Source organism: Hemitrygon akajei, chromosome 31, assembly GCF_048418815.1.
Source record: "Hemitrygon akajei chromosome 31, sHemAka1.3, whole genome shotgun sequence".
Lineage (NCBI taxonomy): Eukaryota > Metazoa > Chordata > Chondrichthyes > Myliobatiformes > Dasyatidae > Hemitrygon > Hemitrygon akajei.
This window is the reverse complement of record NC_133154.1, coordinates 6,135,772-6,151,653: the sequence shown is the minus strand read 5'-3', so window position 1 is coordinate 6,151,653 and position 15,882 is coordinate 6,135,772. Positions and strand designations below refer to the sequence as shown.

The 15,882-nt window shown below is 47.9% G+C and overlaps 1 protein-coding gene across 1 annotated transcript in view; it reads left to right on the top strand.

Moving 5' to 3' along the window:
* The window catches only part of LOC140719369 (glutamate receptor ionotropic, NMDA 2B-like), a 515,361-nt gene extending 500,820 nt beyond the window's left edge, over positions 1-14,541 (top strand). Inside the window, exons 14-15 of the mRNA XM_073033963.1 lie at positions 1,801-2,039; positions 5,317-14,541. Of these exons, the coding sequence (XP_072890064.1) occupies positions 1,801-2,039; positions 5,317-7,080 (2,003 nt within the window). The 3' untranslated portion in view covers positions 7,081-14,541. The remainder of the gene's footprint in view (positions 1-1,800; positions 2,040-5,316) is intronic.
* Positions 14,542-15,882: the final 1,341 nt, after the last annotated feature.

The window sequence follows — 15,882 nt, the reverse complement described above, 5'->3', positions numbered from 1 at the left end:
CTCTCATTAACGAGGTGTTTTCCCCTACAGTACTGCCCCTCACTGGATGTTTTATTTTGTTTCTCGCACCATTCTCTGTAAACTCCAGGGAGTGTCGTGTGTGAAAACCCCAGGAGATCATTAGTTTCTGAAGCACCAGCAATCATTCCACGGTCAAAAGTCACTTAGATCACATTTCTTCCCTATTCTGAAGTTTGGACGGAACCTCTTGACCATGTCTGCATGCTTTTATACGTTGAGTTGCTGCCTCACGATTGGCTGTTTAGATATTTGCATTAGCGAGCAGGTGTACCTGATAAAGTTACTGAGTGTAGAGTGTGGCGAGCGGGAAAGCAGTAGAACCCAAAGGCACCATTGCCACATCGCTGGTGTTACAGCCAAGCCACTGGCAGCATTGGTGATCACTCGAGTCGAGTTTGACATTCTCCTAAGCCTTATTCCCTTAATTGAGAATGGCTCTCTGTGTGACTGACGGGGGTGGGGGGGAGGAGGCTGATGCACGGGCAGCCACCTTTACAGATCGGGGTCAGGGTCCAGTGTCATGGAAGATGAGATGACTGGGGACCCACCACTGCTGCAGCCTTCTTCCATCTTCACTGCCGTTGTGATGTGGCATCATCTCCTACTAGCTCCACCACTGAGCTCTTGGTCGGACCGCTCTTTGTCTGGAACCACCCCCCCCCCCCCCCCACTTGACCTCACCGCCAAGGGCGACCCTCCCAGGAGCTAGGCACCAGGTGGCAAAAGCCCAGACGGCGTCGCTCACGAGTTCTCAGGAACTCGCGGGCCTCTCCACCGCGACGTGGTGACAGTGTGACGCGCACGGAGCTTCCAGTATAATCCTGCACTGGGCACATGCGCTGAATTAGGTAATGAGTCTGAAAAGTGGGTTAAGTGGAAGGAAGGTTTTGTCATCAGGGTGCACAAGGATTATTAGTTCATCAGTTAAAGATTTGCTCTATTTGTCAGATACATACAATGAAAGAGTGTCACTTCCCCAAAGGCACCCTAACTTCAAGATGATGAAATTAGCCCCTTATTGTTACATAATCTACAGTGTGATGGATCAGACGGTCACATGCATATCAAAACATACAGTGAGAGGCCGACACAGGCCGAGGATTGTGCCTGGCGGCTGCCCCCAGTAGTCACTGCGTTTCCGGCGCCAACATAGCGGGCCGACACCTCACGAACCCTAATCCACGTCACTTTAGAATGCGAGAGGAAACCAGAGCTCTCGGAGGGAACCCGCGCGGTCACGGGAAGGGCGTGTGTACAGACCGCCCGGGAATCGATCCCCTGATCTCACGCAGCCGCTGCTGTAAGGTCATGCGCTGACCTCCACGTTACCATGCCGACCATCGCTTGTGTTCCCTGCAGATGCCGAATGACCTGCTTCATGCCCCCCCCCCCCGCCCCCACCGGCGTTCCAATGGATGCTGTTAGGACGGCAGGGTGGGGTGGCGGGTTAGCGCCATCGCTCTACAGTGCGCCAGCTGTAAGATCAGAGTCCCGCCACTACCTGTAAGGAGTTTCTCCCCGTGACCTTTTGAGGCTCATCCCCCATTCTAAAAGCGTGTGGGTCAGGGTGAGTAAATTGTGCGGGTGGGGCCCTGGAATCATGGCATCACTTGCGGGCTTCCCTCACGACAATCCTCACTGATTTGTTATGACGCAAACTGTATGCTTTGATGTTTCAATGAACATGTGACGTATAAAGCAACCATTAATCGTCAACTCTCTGCGCTCTGAGTGACCTGCTGTCTTATTACCCCCCCCCCACCCCCACTGTGCTTCCAGGAGACATGGAGGAGCTGGAAGCCCTTTGGCTGACTGGCATCTGTCACAACGAGAAGAACGAGGTAATGAGCAGCCAGCTGGACGTCGACAACATGGCGGGTGTGTTCTACATGCTGGGAGCTGCCATGACACTGAGCCTGCTCACCTTCATCTGTGAGCACCTCTTCTACTGGCAGCTGCGACATTGCTTCATCGGCACCTGTACGGGCAAACCTGGCCTCTTGTTCTCCGTCAGCAGGGTAAGGCCACACCTTTCCCTCCTTAAATTAAAACTTACAACTTAACCCGGCCTCTTGTTCTCGTTCAGCAGGGTAAGGCCACACCTTTCCCTCCTCAAATTAAAACTTACAACTTAACCCGGCCTCTTGTTCTCCGTCAGCAGGGTAAGGCCACACCTTTCCCTCCTCAAATTAAAACTTACAACTTAACCCGGCCTCTTGTTCTCCGTCAGCAGGGTAAGGCCACACCTTTCCCTACTCAAATTAAAATTTAAAACTTAAAACTTAACCAGGCCTCATGTTCTCAATCAGCAGGGCAAGGCCACACCTTTCCCTCTTTAAGTTAAAATTTAAAACTTAAAACTTAACCAGGCCTCATGTTCTCCGTCAGCAGGGTAAGGCTGAACTTTTTCATCTCTGCTTTCTGCACCTGCGATGATATTGATGTCTGAAACTACCCACATAAGGTGTTAGAATGTAGAACACTACAGCACAGTACAGGCCCTTCAGCCCACAATGTTGTGCCAACCCTTTAACCCACTCCTCACATACCCCTCCATTTTCCTTTCATCAATGTACCTATCAAAGTGTCTCTTAAAAACGCCTAATATATCTGCCTCTACACCACCCCTGGCAATGCGTTGCATGCCTCTACCGTTCTCTGTGTGAAAAAAACTCCCTTTAACGCACCCTTCCCATACTTTACTCCAAAGACTTTAAGAGTTATGCCTTTTCGCTTTAGCTATTTCTACCCTGGGAAAAAGTCTGTGGCTGTCCATTCTACCTATGTCTCTTATCATTGCTGTAGAGAAAATAGAGTTTAGACCCTTGGACATCACCTTGTAACCAGTCCCTGATGAATTGGAATCAGAATCAAGTTTATTATCACTGACATGTGTGTTGTGAACTTTGATATTTTGTGGCAGAAGTACTGGGCAAGGCATAAAAAACTATAAATTATGTAAAAAGTAGTGCAAAAGAGAAATAGTGACATAGTGTTCATAGACTGTTCAGAAATTTTGTGGCAGAGGGGAAGATGCTGTTCTTAAAATGTTAATGTGTGGGTCTTCATGCTCTTGTACTTCCTCCCTGATGGTAGTTAGCCAATTGTTGGGTCTGATTGGCTAACTTATCCTCACGAATGGGGTTGGCCTTGGCTGCAATTCCAGTGGGAATCAGTTCCTGGCTCCCAGTACCTTCTCCTCAAGGAGGGCGTTATGGAGGCAGATTTCTAAATCGATTGCATCTTGCGTGGAAAGTATTGGAATGTGGCTCCCTCTGGTGGTGCAGGATATAAATGCACCATTCGGTTGCACATTTACACAACTCCGTTCAGGACGAAGACCCGGTTTGTGCCAGGATCAGCCAGTTTTGGCTGGGCTCAACAGCCCGGGCAAGAGCCCATTTCCCACAGCTGACCTGGTCATTACCTCATTAATGTCAGTGGGACCTTGGCGTAACAAAACCAGCTGCTACATTCAAATTTTATAACACCATCAATCCCTTCAGAACTTTAGTGCCTTAGATCATTTTGGAACTGTACGAGATTTGGAGAGGTGCAATAGAAATAGTTTAGTCTGCACTTCTATTAAAGGGCAAGTAAGTTCTCAGAAGACTAGATGGCAGCACTCCTCCTTTGTCTCCCACGCTTCACGCTCTCACCCACACCCACCCCTAGCCATTTGAAGTTGCGAGCCATCTGGGACTCTTTGCTCATGGTTCCCTCGCAGCGTCTCCACTTGGTCATTCGAAGAGATGTGAAATGGCAGGACCTGTGGAGGCTGTTTCCACTAGTGGGAGAGTCGCGGACCAGGGGTCACAGCCTCACACTAGAAGGACATCCTCTTAGAGACGAGGAGGAGCTTCTTTAACTGGGGGTGGTGGACCTGTGGAATTCGTCGCCACAGATGGCTGTGGAGGCCAAGTCATTAGGTCATATTTAGGGGAATCAGAGGTTACAGGGAGAAAGCAGGAGAATGGGGTTGAGTTAATAAATCAGGCATATTGGAATGGCGGAGCAGACTCAATGGGTTAAATGGCCTAATTTTGCTCCTAAGTCTTATGGTCTTATAGACAGAGGAAGGAGCTCATTCGGAAATTCATCCAACACCAGCCAGTGGAACCTGTATTGATTCATATCAGGAGGTGGAGTAGGTTTCATAGCTGCCTTTATGGGGCAAATAAGACCATGAGACCATAAGATATAGGAGCAAAATTAGGCCATTTGGCCCATCGAGCCTGCTCCACCATGTCATCGTGGCTGGTCCATTTTCCCTCTCAGCCTCAATCTCATGCCCTGACCAATCAAGAACCTATCAACCTCTGCCTTAAATACACCCAGTGACTTGGCCTCCACAACCACGTGGCAACAAATTCCACAGATTCACCGCCCCCTGGCTAGAGAAATTCCTCTTCATCTCTGTTCTGAAAGGACATCCCTCTATTCTGAGGCTGTGTCCTCTGGTATTAGACTCCCCCCACCATAGGAAACATCCTCACCAGATCTATACTTTTGAGGACTTACAACATTCGATGGATTTCAATGAGATCTCCCGCCATTCTTTGGAATTCCAGTGAGTAGAGACCCGGAGCCATCAAACCCTCCTCGTGTGACAAGTCTTTTGATCCCAGAATCATTTTTGTGAACCTCTTTCGAACTCCCACCAATGTAAACACATCCTTTCTTGCCATCACGACATTTACACTACATGCTGCATCCGCAAAGGAAACAGCATTATGAAGGTCCCCACGCACCCCTCATACAATCTCTTCTCCCTCCTGCTGTCTGGGAAAAGGCATGGAAGCATTCGGGCTCTCACGACCAGACTATGTAAGTTTCTTCCCCCAAGCTATCAGACTCCTCAATATCCGAAGCCTGGACTGACACCTTGCCCTATTGTCCTGTTTATTATTTATTGTAATGCCTGCACTGTTCTTTGTGCACTTTATGCAGTCCAGTGTAGGTCTGTAGTCTAGTGTAGCTTTCTCTGTGTTTTTTTTTATTACGTAGTTCAATCTAGTTTTTTGTACTGTGTCATGTAACACCATGGTCCTGAAAAACGTTGTCTCATTTTTACTATGCACTGTACCAGCAGTTATGGTCGAAATGACAATAAAAGTTGACTTGACTTGACTTGATAAGAAGCTCAAATATTGGGGAGGGAGATTCTGGTGCAATGCTTCCTGCAATTCTACGTGATTGTTACGTTGTAGAACCACTTCAGGTGGACTTTGTTGAAGGCCACAGTGTGCAGAACCTTGCCCTAACTCTGCCCTTGTTCTCCTGCTCTCGTTCCAGGGTATATACAGCTGCATTCATGGCGTGCCGATCGAGGATAAGCAGTCGTGCATCGACTCTCCCACTGCCACGGTGAACGACACCCATTCCAACATCATGCGGCTCCTGAGGACAGCCAAGAGCATGGCCAACCTCACCGGGGTCAACGGCACGCACTTCGGCTCGCCCCAGAGCGCGCTGGACTACATCGGCCACGACCCGTCTGTCTTCGACGTGTCCGAGCACCGGAGGAGCTTCACCCACTCGGACTGCAAGTCCTACCAGCCCGACGACAACCTGTTCAGCGACTACATCAGCGAAGTGGAGAGGACATTCGGGAACCTCCACGCGAAGGACACCAACAGCATCTATCAAGACCACTACCACCACCACCGGCCACACAGCATCGCCAGCACCAGCTCCCTGGACATCCCCTACGAGTGCGACAACGCCATGTTTGGCACTCAGGGCAGGACACTGCCCAGGAAACCCTTTGAGATCGGTCTGCCCCTGAAGCACACCCAGGGCCACCTCAGCGACAGCTACGAGAACCACAAGTGGTTCAAGAACGACCGCTACCCCCACGACGACCTGATCCGCTCCGATGTCTCAGACATCTCCACCCACACGGTCACCTACGGCAACATCGGCAACACCAAGCGGCGCAAGCAGTACAAGGACAGCCTGAAGAAGCGGCCGGCCTCCGCCAAGTCCCGCAAGGAGTACGACGAGATCGAGCTGGCCTACCGGCGCCGGGCGCACACAGCCGACCGCAAGGGCCGCTTCTTCAACAAGGACAAGTTGCGCGACCTCTACCACGACCAGTTCCACTGCGCCAAGGAAAGCCAGCCCCGCTGGCAGCACGTCGACCTGACCGAGTTGTACCAGGGCGGAGGCGGAGGAGGCGGTGGGGGAGGGGTCGGCGGGGGCGGTGGTGACGACGACTTCGCCAAGCACGAGGTGCAGCGGCTAGCCAGGCCCCACCACCTGCACCTGGCTGATTTCGGGCCCGGGCCCGTCCAGCCCCCGGCCGGCCTGTGGGACAAGGCGGATTGGGGCGGGCAGCAGAATGAGGTCTACTGCCGTAACTGCCCGGCCAAGCTGCACAACTACGGCGGGCAGGGGGCGGGCAGGGGCGCCTGCCACTGGTGCGAGGCCTGCAAGAAGGCGGCCACGCTGTACGACATCAGCGAGGACAACTCGCTGCAGGAGGCCGAGCACTTGGGCAGCGGCCTGTCCAAGTACCAGAGCCCCAGCGACTCGGCCAAGCTGGCGAGGCGGGGCCGCAACAAGCTGCGGCGGCAGCACTCGTACGACACCTTCGTCGACCTGCAGAAGGAGGAGAGCGTGGCGGTGGCGCCCCGCAGCGTGAGCCTGAAGGAGAAGGACCGCTTCCCCGAGGGCAGCCCCTACGCCCACATGTTCGAGACGACGACCGAGGCCCCGTTCGGTGGCAAGGCGCCGGCGCCCGAGCACCGCAGCCTGAGCCGTTACCCGCTCAGCAAGTCCCTCTACCCCGACCGCGTCACCCAGAACCCCTTCGTGCCCACCTTCGGCGACGACCAGTGCCTGCTGCACGGCGCCAAGCTGCACTTCAAGCACCCGGCCGCTTCCAAAGGCCGGGCCCCAGCCTCAGCCGTGCTGGGCACCCGCTTCGCCAAGGACGTGTGCCTGGGCGGCCAGACAGCAGTGTGCATGGCCAACAATAAGACTGCCCGGCCCTTTAATGGCTCCAGCAACGGACACGTGTACGAGAAACTGTCCAGCATCGAGTCGGATGTCTGAGGCTTTGCACTGTTGGGGACCTCCTGCTCTGGCCTGCCCGCCGGAGCTCAGGATCGGCGGCTCTTTTCTACTTTTTACGTTTTTGGTCTTCATTGCAAAATATCAAATGGTCTTTGTTTCTCAGCAGCGTCATTATGGCGGCGAATTGGAACCCATGATGAACATTAAGTCTGGTCCAATACAATATGGCAAAATTCTAACTGCATGTCAGCTGTATCGTTACATCGGGTGATGCATCTTTGTGTAGGGATATTCATTATTAATAGAGTACATATTCATATCAGTGCCCGTACTGTACAGTTTAAAACCTGTTTCAACCCACTCACCACCGAAGACCCTTTTTGGCTTCATTCTGAATGTCTCGCGAGGGTTCTGGTAAACCCTCAGCTGCAGAATTTATCGCAGACGTGGAGACGGGTTGCAGCGATTAATCCTGGAACGACGGCGTGAATGTGCGCCGAGGTGTGCGTTGGCGTGTGGGTGTGCGCGGGCACGCACCGTGACCGTTTCCACCTGTGGCTCGTGTGCGTCCTCGCACGCCCGCTCACAGATGTACGTGCTTGAGCGTGTATAGATGCGCGCTTGCGTGAGTGCGTGCGTGAGTATGTGCGCGCGCGCTTGTGTACGTGTGTGTGTGTGTGTGTGTGTGTGTGTGCGTGTGTAAGTGCGTTCATGCACGTGCGCGAGCGACTCCATGACGACAGTGTGCAGTGATGTTGATGGGACTCGATTAAAAATCTCGGGCACCGCGGTGACGGTGATATTAAGTTTTGAAGCAACCGCTGGTCTTGAAGTCCCAGCAGACTTGTGAAGCGGTTTGTCTAAGTTAGGCAACTATTAAATGCAGGGGTTTGTGCTACAAGATTTAGTTATGATTTCAGTCCTGATCCTTACTCCCAAGTCCGGACATTTCCTGGCAACACCAGGGAAAGCACTGTGCCAGGTGAAGGTCTGGGAATGAAAGGGTTAATGCATAAGGAAGGTTTGAAGTGGGGCTGTACTCACTGGAATTTAGAAGAATGAGGGTGGTATCGCATTGAAACCTACCAACTCTTGAAAGGCCTGGGTAGAGTGGATGTGGAGATTATGTTTCCTACGGTAGGGAGAGTCTAGGACCCAAGGGCACAGACTCAGAATACAAGGACGTCCCTTTAGAACAAAGATGAGGAAGAATTTCTTTTGGTGGTGAATCTGTGGAATTCATTGCCACAGACGGCTGTGGAGGCCAAGTCTCTGGGTATATTTAAAGTGGAGGTTGATAGGTTCTTGATTAGCAAGGGAATCAAAGGTTATGGGGAGAAAGTGTGAGAATGGGGTTGAGAGGGATAGTAAATCAGCCATGGTGGAATGATGGAGCAGATGGGCCGAATGGCCTAATTCTGCTCCTGTGTCTTCTGGTGACTCAGTTATTTCCCAATGAAGTGTCTACCATTGAATTACGCACAATTTCTACTTGCCTTGTATCTGCTGGTCATTCCATGAAGGAATGCTGCTAGCTATCAGCATGCAAGTGGCCTCCTTCCACTCTCCGGGTCTGGAATGTCATCTCACCGCTGCAGTGCCTCATCCTGAGTAACTTCATTGCAATGAAACGATGACGCGATATTGCACTATAGCCTAGCGTTTCTGATCAGGAATTTAACAGCGTGTGACAGTGCTGACGACACAGCAGTGACACCAGTAACAAATGGGGGGAGCGACCTTGAGCCGTCTCCCCCATTTACCTCCCCCCCCCCAGAACAGGGCACCCCGATGAGACACCGAAACTGCGTGGCAGCCGCCATCAGCTGATGCATGTCTTTCCCTTGGTTGTGGGTGTTGTGTCACTGCCAACTGTGGCACTCATCTGAGTGTAAACCAGTCGATTTGGTTTATCAGGCCTCAATTAAATGGCTTCCCCAATTAGCCGAAGTTTCCTGGAAATAGTTTAAAAAGTATAAAAAAAGACAAATTGTGCATTTAAATGAAATACAGAACAAATTAGAACACTGCCAATAGTACTGCAGTGCTATTAAAGTGTGTATTAGTTCCTAATAGTTATCGACAGAGGAATTCATCCAGTGCTGAACAAAATCAGCACAGACACTGAGTGTAGATATTGGACAATCTTCATAGAATGCTATCAATGGTTGCATCCTCCAATTCTTCATTTTCATTGTCACATTCAAGATGATTGCCGATACCTTCAAATTCTTCTTTTTTCCTAACTCGTTGAGGTTGTGAAATCGTTTCATTTTCACTCCCGGCTGTTGCTGGCATCTCCAAGCCTCACTGCTCGAGCAAAACAGTTCTGAATTGCCTTACTGCTTACTTCTCGCCAACTATCAGTCACAAAGACCACTGCTTTTTGAACACAATCACACGCAACTGACGTTATTTTAAAACTGTTTGCTCTTGGCTCGGTGTAGTGTCTAGCTGCCATTACACAAGCGTGCACGACTGAGGCTAGTGAGAACCAGTTCAGCAAGAGTCAGGTGCCCCAATTAGGCGGCATTGTATCCCAAATAAACGATGAGAGTCCTGGCAGTTTTCTCGATTGGTTTTTGCTGTTTAATAGCTGTCCCAAATAAGCACCTTAGCCGATTAATTGATGGCCCAGTTAACTGGAATCCACTGTATAGGATTTTAGGCCATTGAAGAAATGATAAAAATTGGGATGAAGCTTTGACCTGGGCTCATCTGTAGCCCACATCATTCTTATGTTGATTGTAAAGTCCTCTAGACTTCTGGAAACCAGTCAGAGACCTCTACCTGTTACAATGAAAAACCTGTCTTGGATACTTCTCATACAGATCAGATCATTACACAATGGATTGAGGTAGAACAAGGTAAAGCAATAACAGAATGCAGAATGCACTGTTACAAAGAAAGTGCAGTGCAGGTAGACAATAAGGTCCAAGGCCGTGGTCAGGTAGATTGTGAGATCAATAGTCCTTGGTTTAGTGTTTGTACGCTAACACGAGAAGATCTGCAGATGCTGGAAATCTGGAGCAACACGCACAAAATTCTGGAGGAACTCAGCAGGTCAGGCAGTGTCTATGAAAAAGGCTAAACAGTTCAGTGTTTCAAATGAGACCCTTCATCAGGACTCTACTGCCTCACTGTTCAATCCAGACCGCGTAGAGTTTGCACGTTGTTCCCGTGACTCCCTAGGTGCTCACGTTTCCTCCCACATCCCAAAGGTGGACTGGTAGAAGAAGTGGCTTCTGCAGACTACCCCTGGCTTCTGTTTGTGGTTAAAAGAAAAAAGGTGAAAGGGGAGTTGAGGAATTTGTGTGTCAGAATATGTCACAGGGCTTCGTTCAGGTTGCTGCACTATAGGAAAGATGTCATTAAGCTAGAGAGGGTACAGAAAAGATTCACCAGGATGTTGCCCAGCATTTTGTGTGTGTTCCTTTGTGTTTGTGCACTGTGGGGGGAGTCTCTGGTCATGCTGAAATTTTATTTCCTGGCCTTTACTTGGCATCATCTAGTGCCAGATGCTTTTTTGTTCTTTAGTTTAAGTTTAATTGTCACTCAACCATACATTACTACAGCCAAATGAAACAGCATTCCTCCAGGGCCAAAGTGCAAAACACAGTACTGACAGTCACACGCAGCACATATAAAATAGCACATCTTTGGTTGGCCCCATAGAAGCCGTTAAGTCCAAGCGTGCCTCCATTTTTAAATATATTCCGCTTGCACTTTATAAACAGGAATGCAAGTCTGTGTTTAATCTTTTAAAAATTTAAACGCAAAGATGTTAAACACAAATAATATACAAACTTCAAAAGAATCGACCAATCTACCATCACTGCTGAATGATTGGGCAAAATGTTATCCTTCGTTAAATATTTTTATCTTACTTTAGTACTTTAACACGTCCTGAAGACACCCAACAAGTGGACTATCTATTCACTTCCATAGATTCTGCATGACCTACTGAGTTCCTCTGGGATTTTCTGTGTGTAACTTTAACAGGGGTTTGCACCTAGCAGGATGTTGGCTGTATGATCCTTCTGAGCCTATAGACAACCTCCTCACCACTTAGAGCTCATAGAGGCCCTTTGCCAGTTGACAACAGAACCAATCAGAGAACAAGCTGCTTGCATTTGGCCAAAGACACCTGCTAACTGAGCAAGTTAAAGGGAAAGGTTGAAGAGGTTAGGATGTTTGTCCCAGGATTGTAATGGAATGAGAGGGGATTTGATAGACACAAAATTATGAGCAGTACGGATATGGTTAAAGCAAGCAGGTTTTTTCCACTAAAGTTGGGGGAGGCCATGGGTCAAAGGTGAAAGGTGAAATACTTAAGGGAAACCTAAGGGGAAACTTAGTAGTGTGAATGTGGAATCAGCTGCCAGTGGCACTGGTGGACACAGGTTCAATTTCAATATTTAAAAGCCGTTTGGACAAGTACGTGCGTGGGAGGGATATGGAGGTCAATGGTCCATGCAACTTAGCAGAATAATAGTTTGGCACGGACTAGATGGGAGGAGTAAGAAGGGCTATGGTCCAAATGCAGGCCCATGGGGCTAGGCAGAAACAGTTTGGCACAGACTAAATGGGCTGAAGGATCTATTTCTGTGCTGTAGTGCTCCATGACTCTGTAAGTACTGACTCAGTTTCACGGTGAATTAGCTGGTCCTTGGTTTTATCCAGAAGGGAATAGTATGTGATAGCCCAATAATTATAGACAACAGCTTGTCATAATCATTGGATGAGTGCTTTTCAAACTTCAAAAGGTAGCTGCATATAACAAAAGTTTTCAATAAATTGACTGCAGTAGCATCAATAGATTTTGATACATTGATTTCTGCGGTGTTAGGGAAGAGGGACTGCTGGTTATGGTTGAAGGGTGGCATTTATCTATCTTTGACTAGAAACAAGTTCCCATTGATTGCTGCAGTGTTAGGGAGAGGAGATTGCTGGTTATGGCTGACTGGTGCATTTACCCAGTCTTGGTTTAAAAAACAAAGTTTCTGTTCATTTTAGGAAGATTTTGCTTTATTTATTTAGAGATTTGGCGCAGAATGGGCCTTTCCGGTCTGTTGAGCTGCATCAACCCGCAACCCCCATTTAGGAAAATTTACAATGACCAATTAACCTACTAACTGGCACGTCTTCAGACTGTTGGGAGGAAACCGGAGCACCCAGAGGAAACTCATCCATTCCACGGGGAGAACGTACCGGAGGCTCCTTACTCTGGGATTGAACTCCGGACTCTGACACCTCGAGAGTAATAGCATTGTACTACCATGGCGCCAGATCCAGAGACATACTGAGATTATCACTGGAAGAGGAAGCAGTAGCGGTTCGAATGCCAGCCAACTGCGAATCCTCAGTAGCCTGTAGATTCAGAAAAGAAGGCAGAGTGAGAAAGGGAGTCCCACAGGCCAAAGACTGGAAATGGAATCCAAAGTGAAGGCATTAATGTCTTCTCAGTTTTTTTGTTAGCCAAGAGAGGTCAATGGTTTCCTAGCAACTGCATTGGCGAGTTCATGGGTGAGAAGCCATGGGATCAGTCCTGTTGAGTTTCATAGACACAGAGCCCAGAAGAATAGATAAATTCCTTCAGTATTCTTTCACAAACATGACAGATGAACTGATTGCTTCACCTGCTTTCCTGCTCCATAGTTCCCTGCATTTCTATAAGATGGGTAGTCCACAATTCAGATTGGATGGTGATGGACACCAGACAAGTTGCCTTGAATTCCTAGCATCCACAGTTTGGAACACGCCACTCATTAACATTTGGTGAGATGGCTTCAAAGGATTTAAGGGTGGAGCAAAATAAATCCATCACTGACTTTGACCAGCAGAAGACTTCCAAAGCTCATCAGTCTTTACTGGCTTTTGAAATGTGAGATAAGAGGAGAACAGTAGTTATCCTTTGAGTGACCGACAAAACAGGATTAGCCGTTTATCTGTGGATGGTGTAACCTTTCGAAGAATTACAACATTAGAGTGGAAAGATAGCCAATAGAAAGGAAGTTTGTTCAAAGAGTTACTGGACACTTTCATGTAAAAAAGAAAACAATTCTACAGGTAATATTTGTAGCTGGCATAGTACTGTGGGCTCTGGTATAATTAAGAGAAGATTTCTTAAAATTACATCACATTCAACTAAGTAGCAAAAAAGTTTTCTGCAAGTAATATAACACAACCAATTGTTACTAATATAATAATCATTATTGAGATCTTTCCTTTGAGAAACACACCCCTGTGATTTCATTATTTTGGGTCTCCTTTCTCGCCAGCGTCTGTTATGTTGCCAATGTGTAGGCAAGCTCCTTGTACTATAATTCGTTGTTATAAGGGTTCAGAGTTAAAACACCGATGCCAGAAACCTCTGTACAATGTATCCATTTAGCTGAGTGCACTGAGTTTGTGTTGCTTTCCACTTTGCCTTATTACGCTTGTTAGTAGCCCGAAATCCTGGAAAAACTGCAGATGCTGGATGTCCAGAGTAGCACATGCAAAATGCTGGAGGAACTCAGTGGGTCAGACAGTATCTACGGAGGGAAATGAACAATCGATGTCTAGGGTCAGGACCCTTCCTCAAAGTATCAACTTTTCATTCCCTCCCACAGATTCTGCCTGATCTGCTGAGTTCCTCCATCATTCTGTTTGTTGCCCCTTTACTCTGACTGGGGTACTTCTAACAACACCATGCCAGGGACAATTAACCCCCTAGCTTCATTTGAAATAAACACCATGAGCTGTGAGTAAGTTGATTGGGACTTGGGCTTAGGAGGGAAGTCAGGGAAGGTCTCGGGTGTGATGGAAAGGAAAGTCTTGGGTGAATTGAAGTATTCACAAGTGCTAGGGACATTTAAGGGTGTTGAAAACTCAGATCAAATATCTGGTCCATGGTTGACAGATTTAGTGGGCTCCATGATATCCTCTTGACTGTAAGGTTTTGATCGGTGATTGAAACATGATCAAAGTTTAAGAGATTGGAAATTAGGAACAAAAGCTGAAGGAATACAGTGGAACACACACAAGACGCTGGAGGAACTCAGCAAGTCAGGCAGCACCTATGGAAAGGAATAACAGGTCAACATTTTGTACCAAGACCCTTCACCAGTCCTGATGAAGAGTTTGGACCTGGAACGTTGACTCTCTATTCCTTTCCATAGATTCTTTCCACAACTCTGAATATCTGCAGCAGGAGAGAGAAAAGCTGAATAGGAATTAACCAATTGACTAACATGACTACTGCTCAGGATTGGGGCACTGATTATTTTTTGATAAGAGATAATTGACCTGAAGATTTAATTCTCTTTCTTTCCACAGATGCTGCCTTACTTGTTGACTTCTCCTTGCATTTTCGGTTTTTATTTCTCTAACTTTGCACTCTTACACTGTCTAGATTTACACTTGCTATTGGCTGGCACCCATTGGCCAAGTCTGGCCCCACTGACTGTGTCACGAATAGTGGGTAGGTTGTATCAACATGTACAAAAGCTGGATGAACTCAGCAGGTCGGGCAGCATCCGCTGAAAGGAGCAGTCAACGTTTTGGGCTGAGACCCTTCGCCCGAAACGTTGACTGCTCCTTTCAACGGATGCTGCCCGCCCTGCTGAGTTCATCCAGCTTTTTTACGTGTTGATTTGACCACAGCATCTGCAGTGTACTTTGTGGGTAGGTTGTAGACAGAATGTGGCCAGCATCGAGCCTACCTTCGAATAGAGCTTCCAATTGTCCAGGTGCCCTCCAATCACAAGAAGGCAGTGATAAGTATTTCTATCTAAGACCTAAAGTGGACTCATACAGCTCAGTCAAAGAATATGCACTCGGTGGCCACCTTATTAAGTGCAGGACTGGAACTCGATGTGGTCTTCAGCTCCTGTAGCTCATCCACTTCAAGGTTCAACGTGTTGTGCATTCAACGATGCTCTTCAGCACACCGCTTTGGTTACTCATGGCTCCTTGAGTTAATGCCACCTTCCTGTCCGCTTCAAACAATCTGGCCGTTCTCCTCTGACCGCTCTCATTAACAAGGCATTTTTCCCCACAGAATTCTTTGGACACACTGGATTTTTTTTGTAGAGACTGTTCTGCATGAAAATCCCAGGAGATCAGCAGTTTCTGAGATACTCAAACCATCCCGTCTGGCACCAGCAATCATTCCATAGTCAAAGTCACTCAGATCACATTTCTTCCCCATTTTGATGTTTGGCCTGAACAACAACTGAACCTCTTGACCACGTCAGCATGCTTTTATGCATTGAGTTGCTGCTATATGAATGACTGATTAGATATTTGCATTAATGAGTATAGAAGTACCTAATGAAGTGGCCACTGAGCGTAGTTATGTAATGATTAAGGAATTAGACTGATAGTGTAGTAGATGGTGATTGAAAGGTTTCCATAGCAACTAGATTGTTAAAGCAGCTGAAACCATAAATCCAGCTGATTCATTAATTTTCTCCATTGAAGGAGACTTGGCACACTTTGTTGGCCCTGGGAGCTCATGTCCCACACAAGGCAATGACATTTTCTTTTCCTTCTGTCTGGAGGGAAAACAAGTCATGGGTAGGAGATGCACCACTTGTGAGTGGATAATAATTTCACTGAGACTGGGTGCAACAATACTCTATACATTGCATGAAGAAATTGAATGTGTTGCCATAGGCATCTCTGATGTTCAGGGTTGAAAGACTTATCATATGAGGAGTGTTTGGTGGCTCTGGGCCTAAACTCGATGTAACTCGGAAGAATGAGGGTGGAACCTCATTGAAGCCTATTCAATGTTGAAAGGCCTTGTTGGAGTGGATGTGAAGAGGATGTTTCCAATGGTGGGGGAATCTAAGA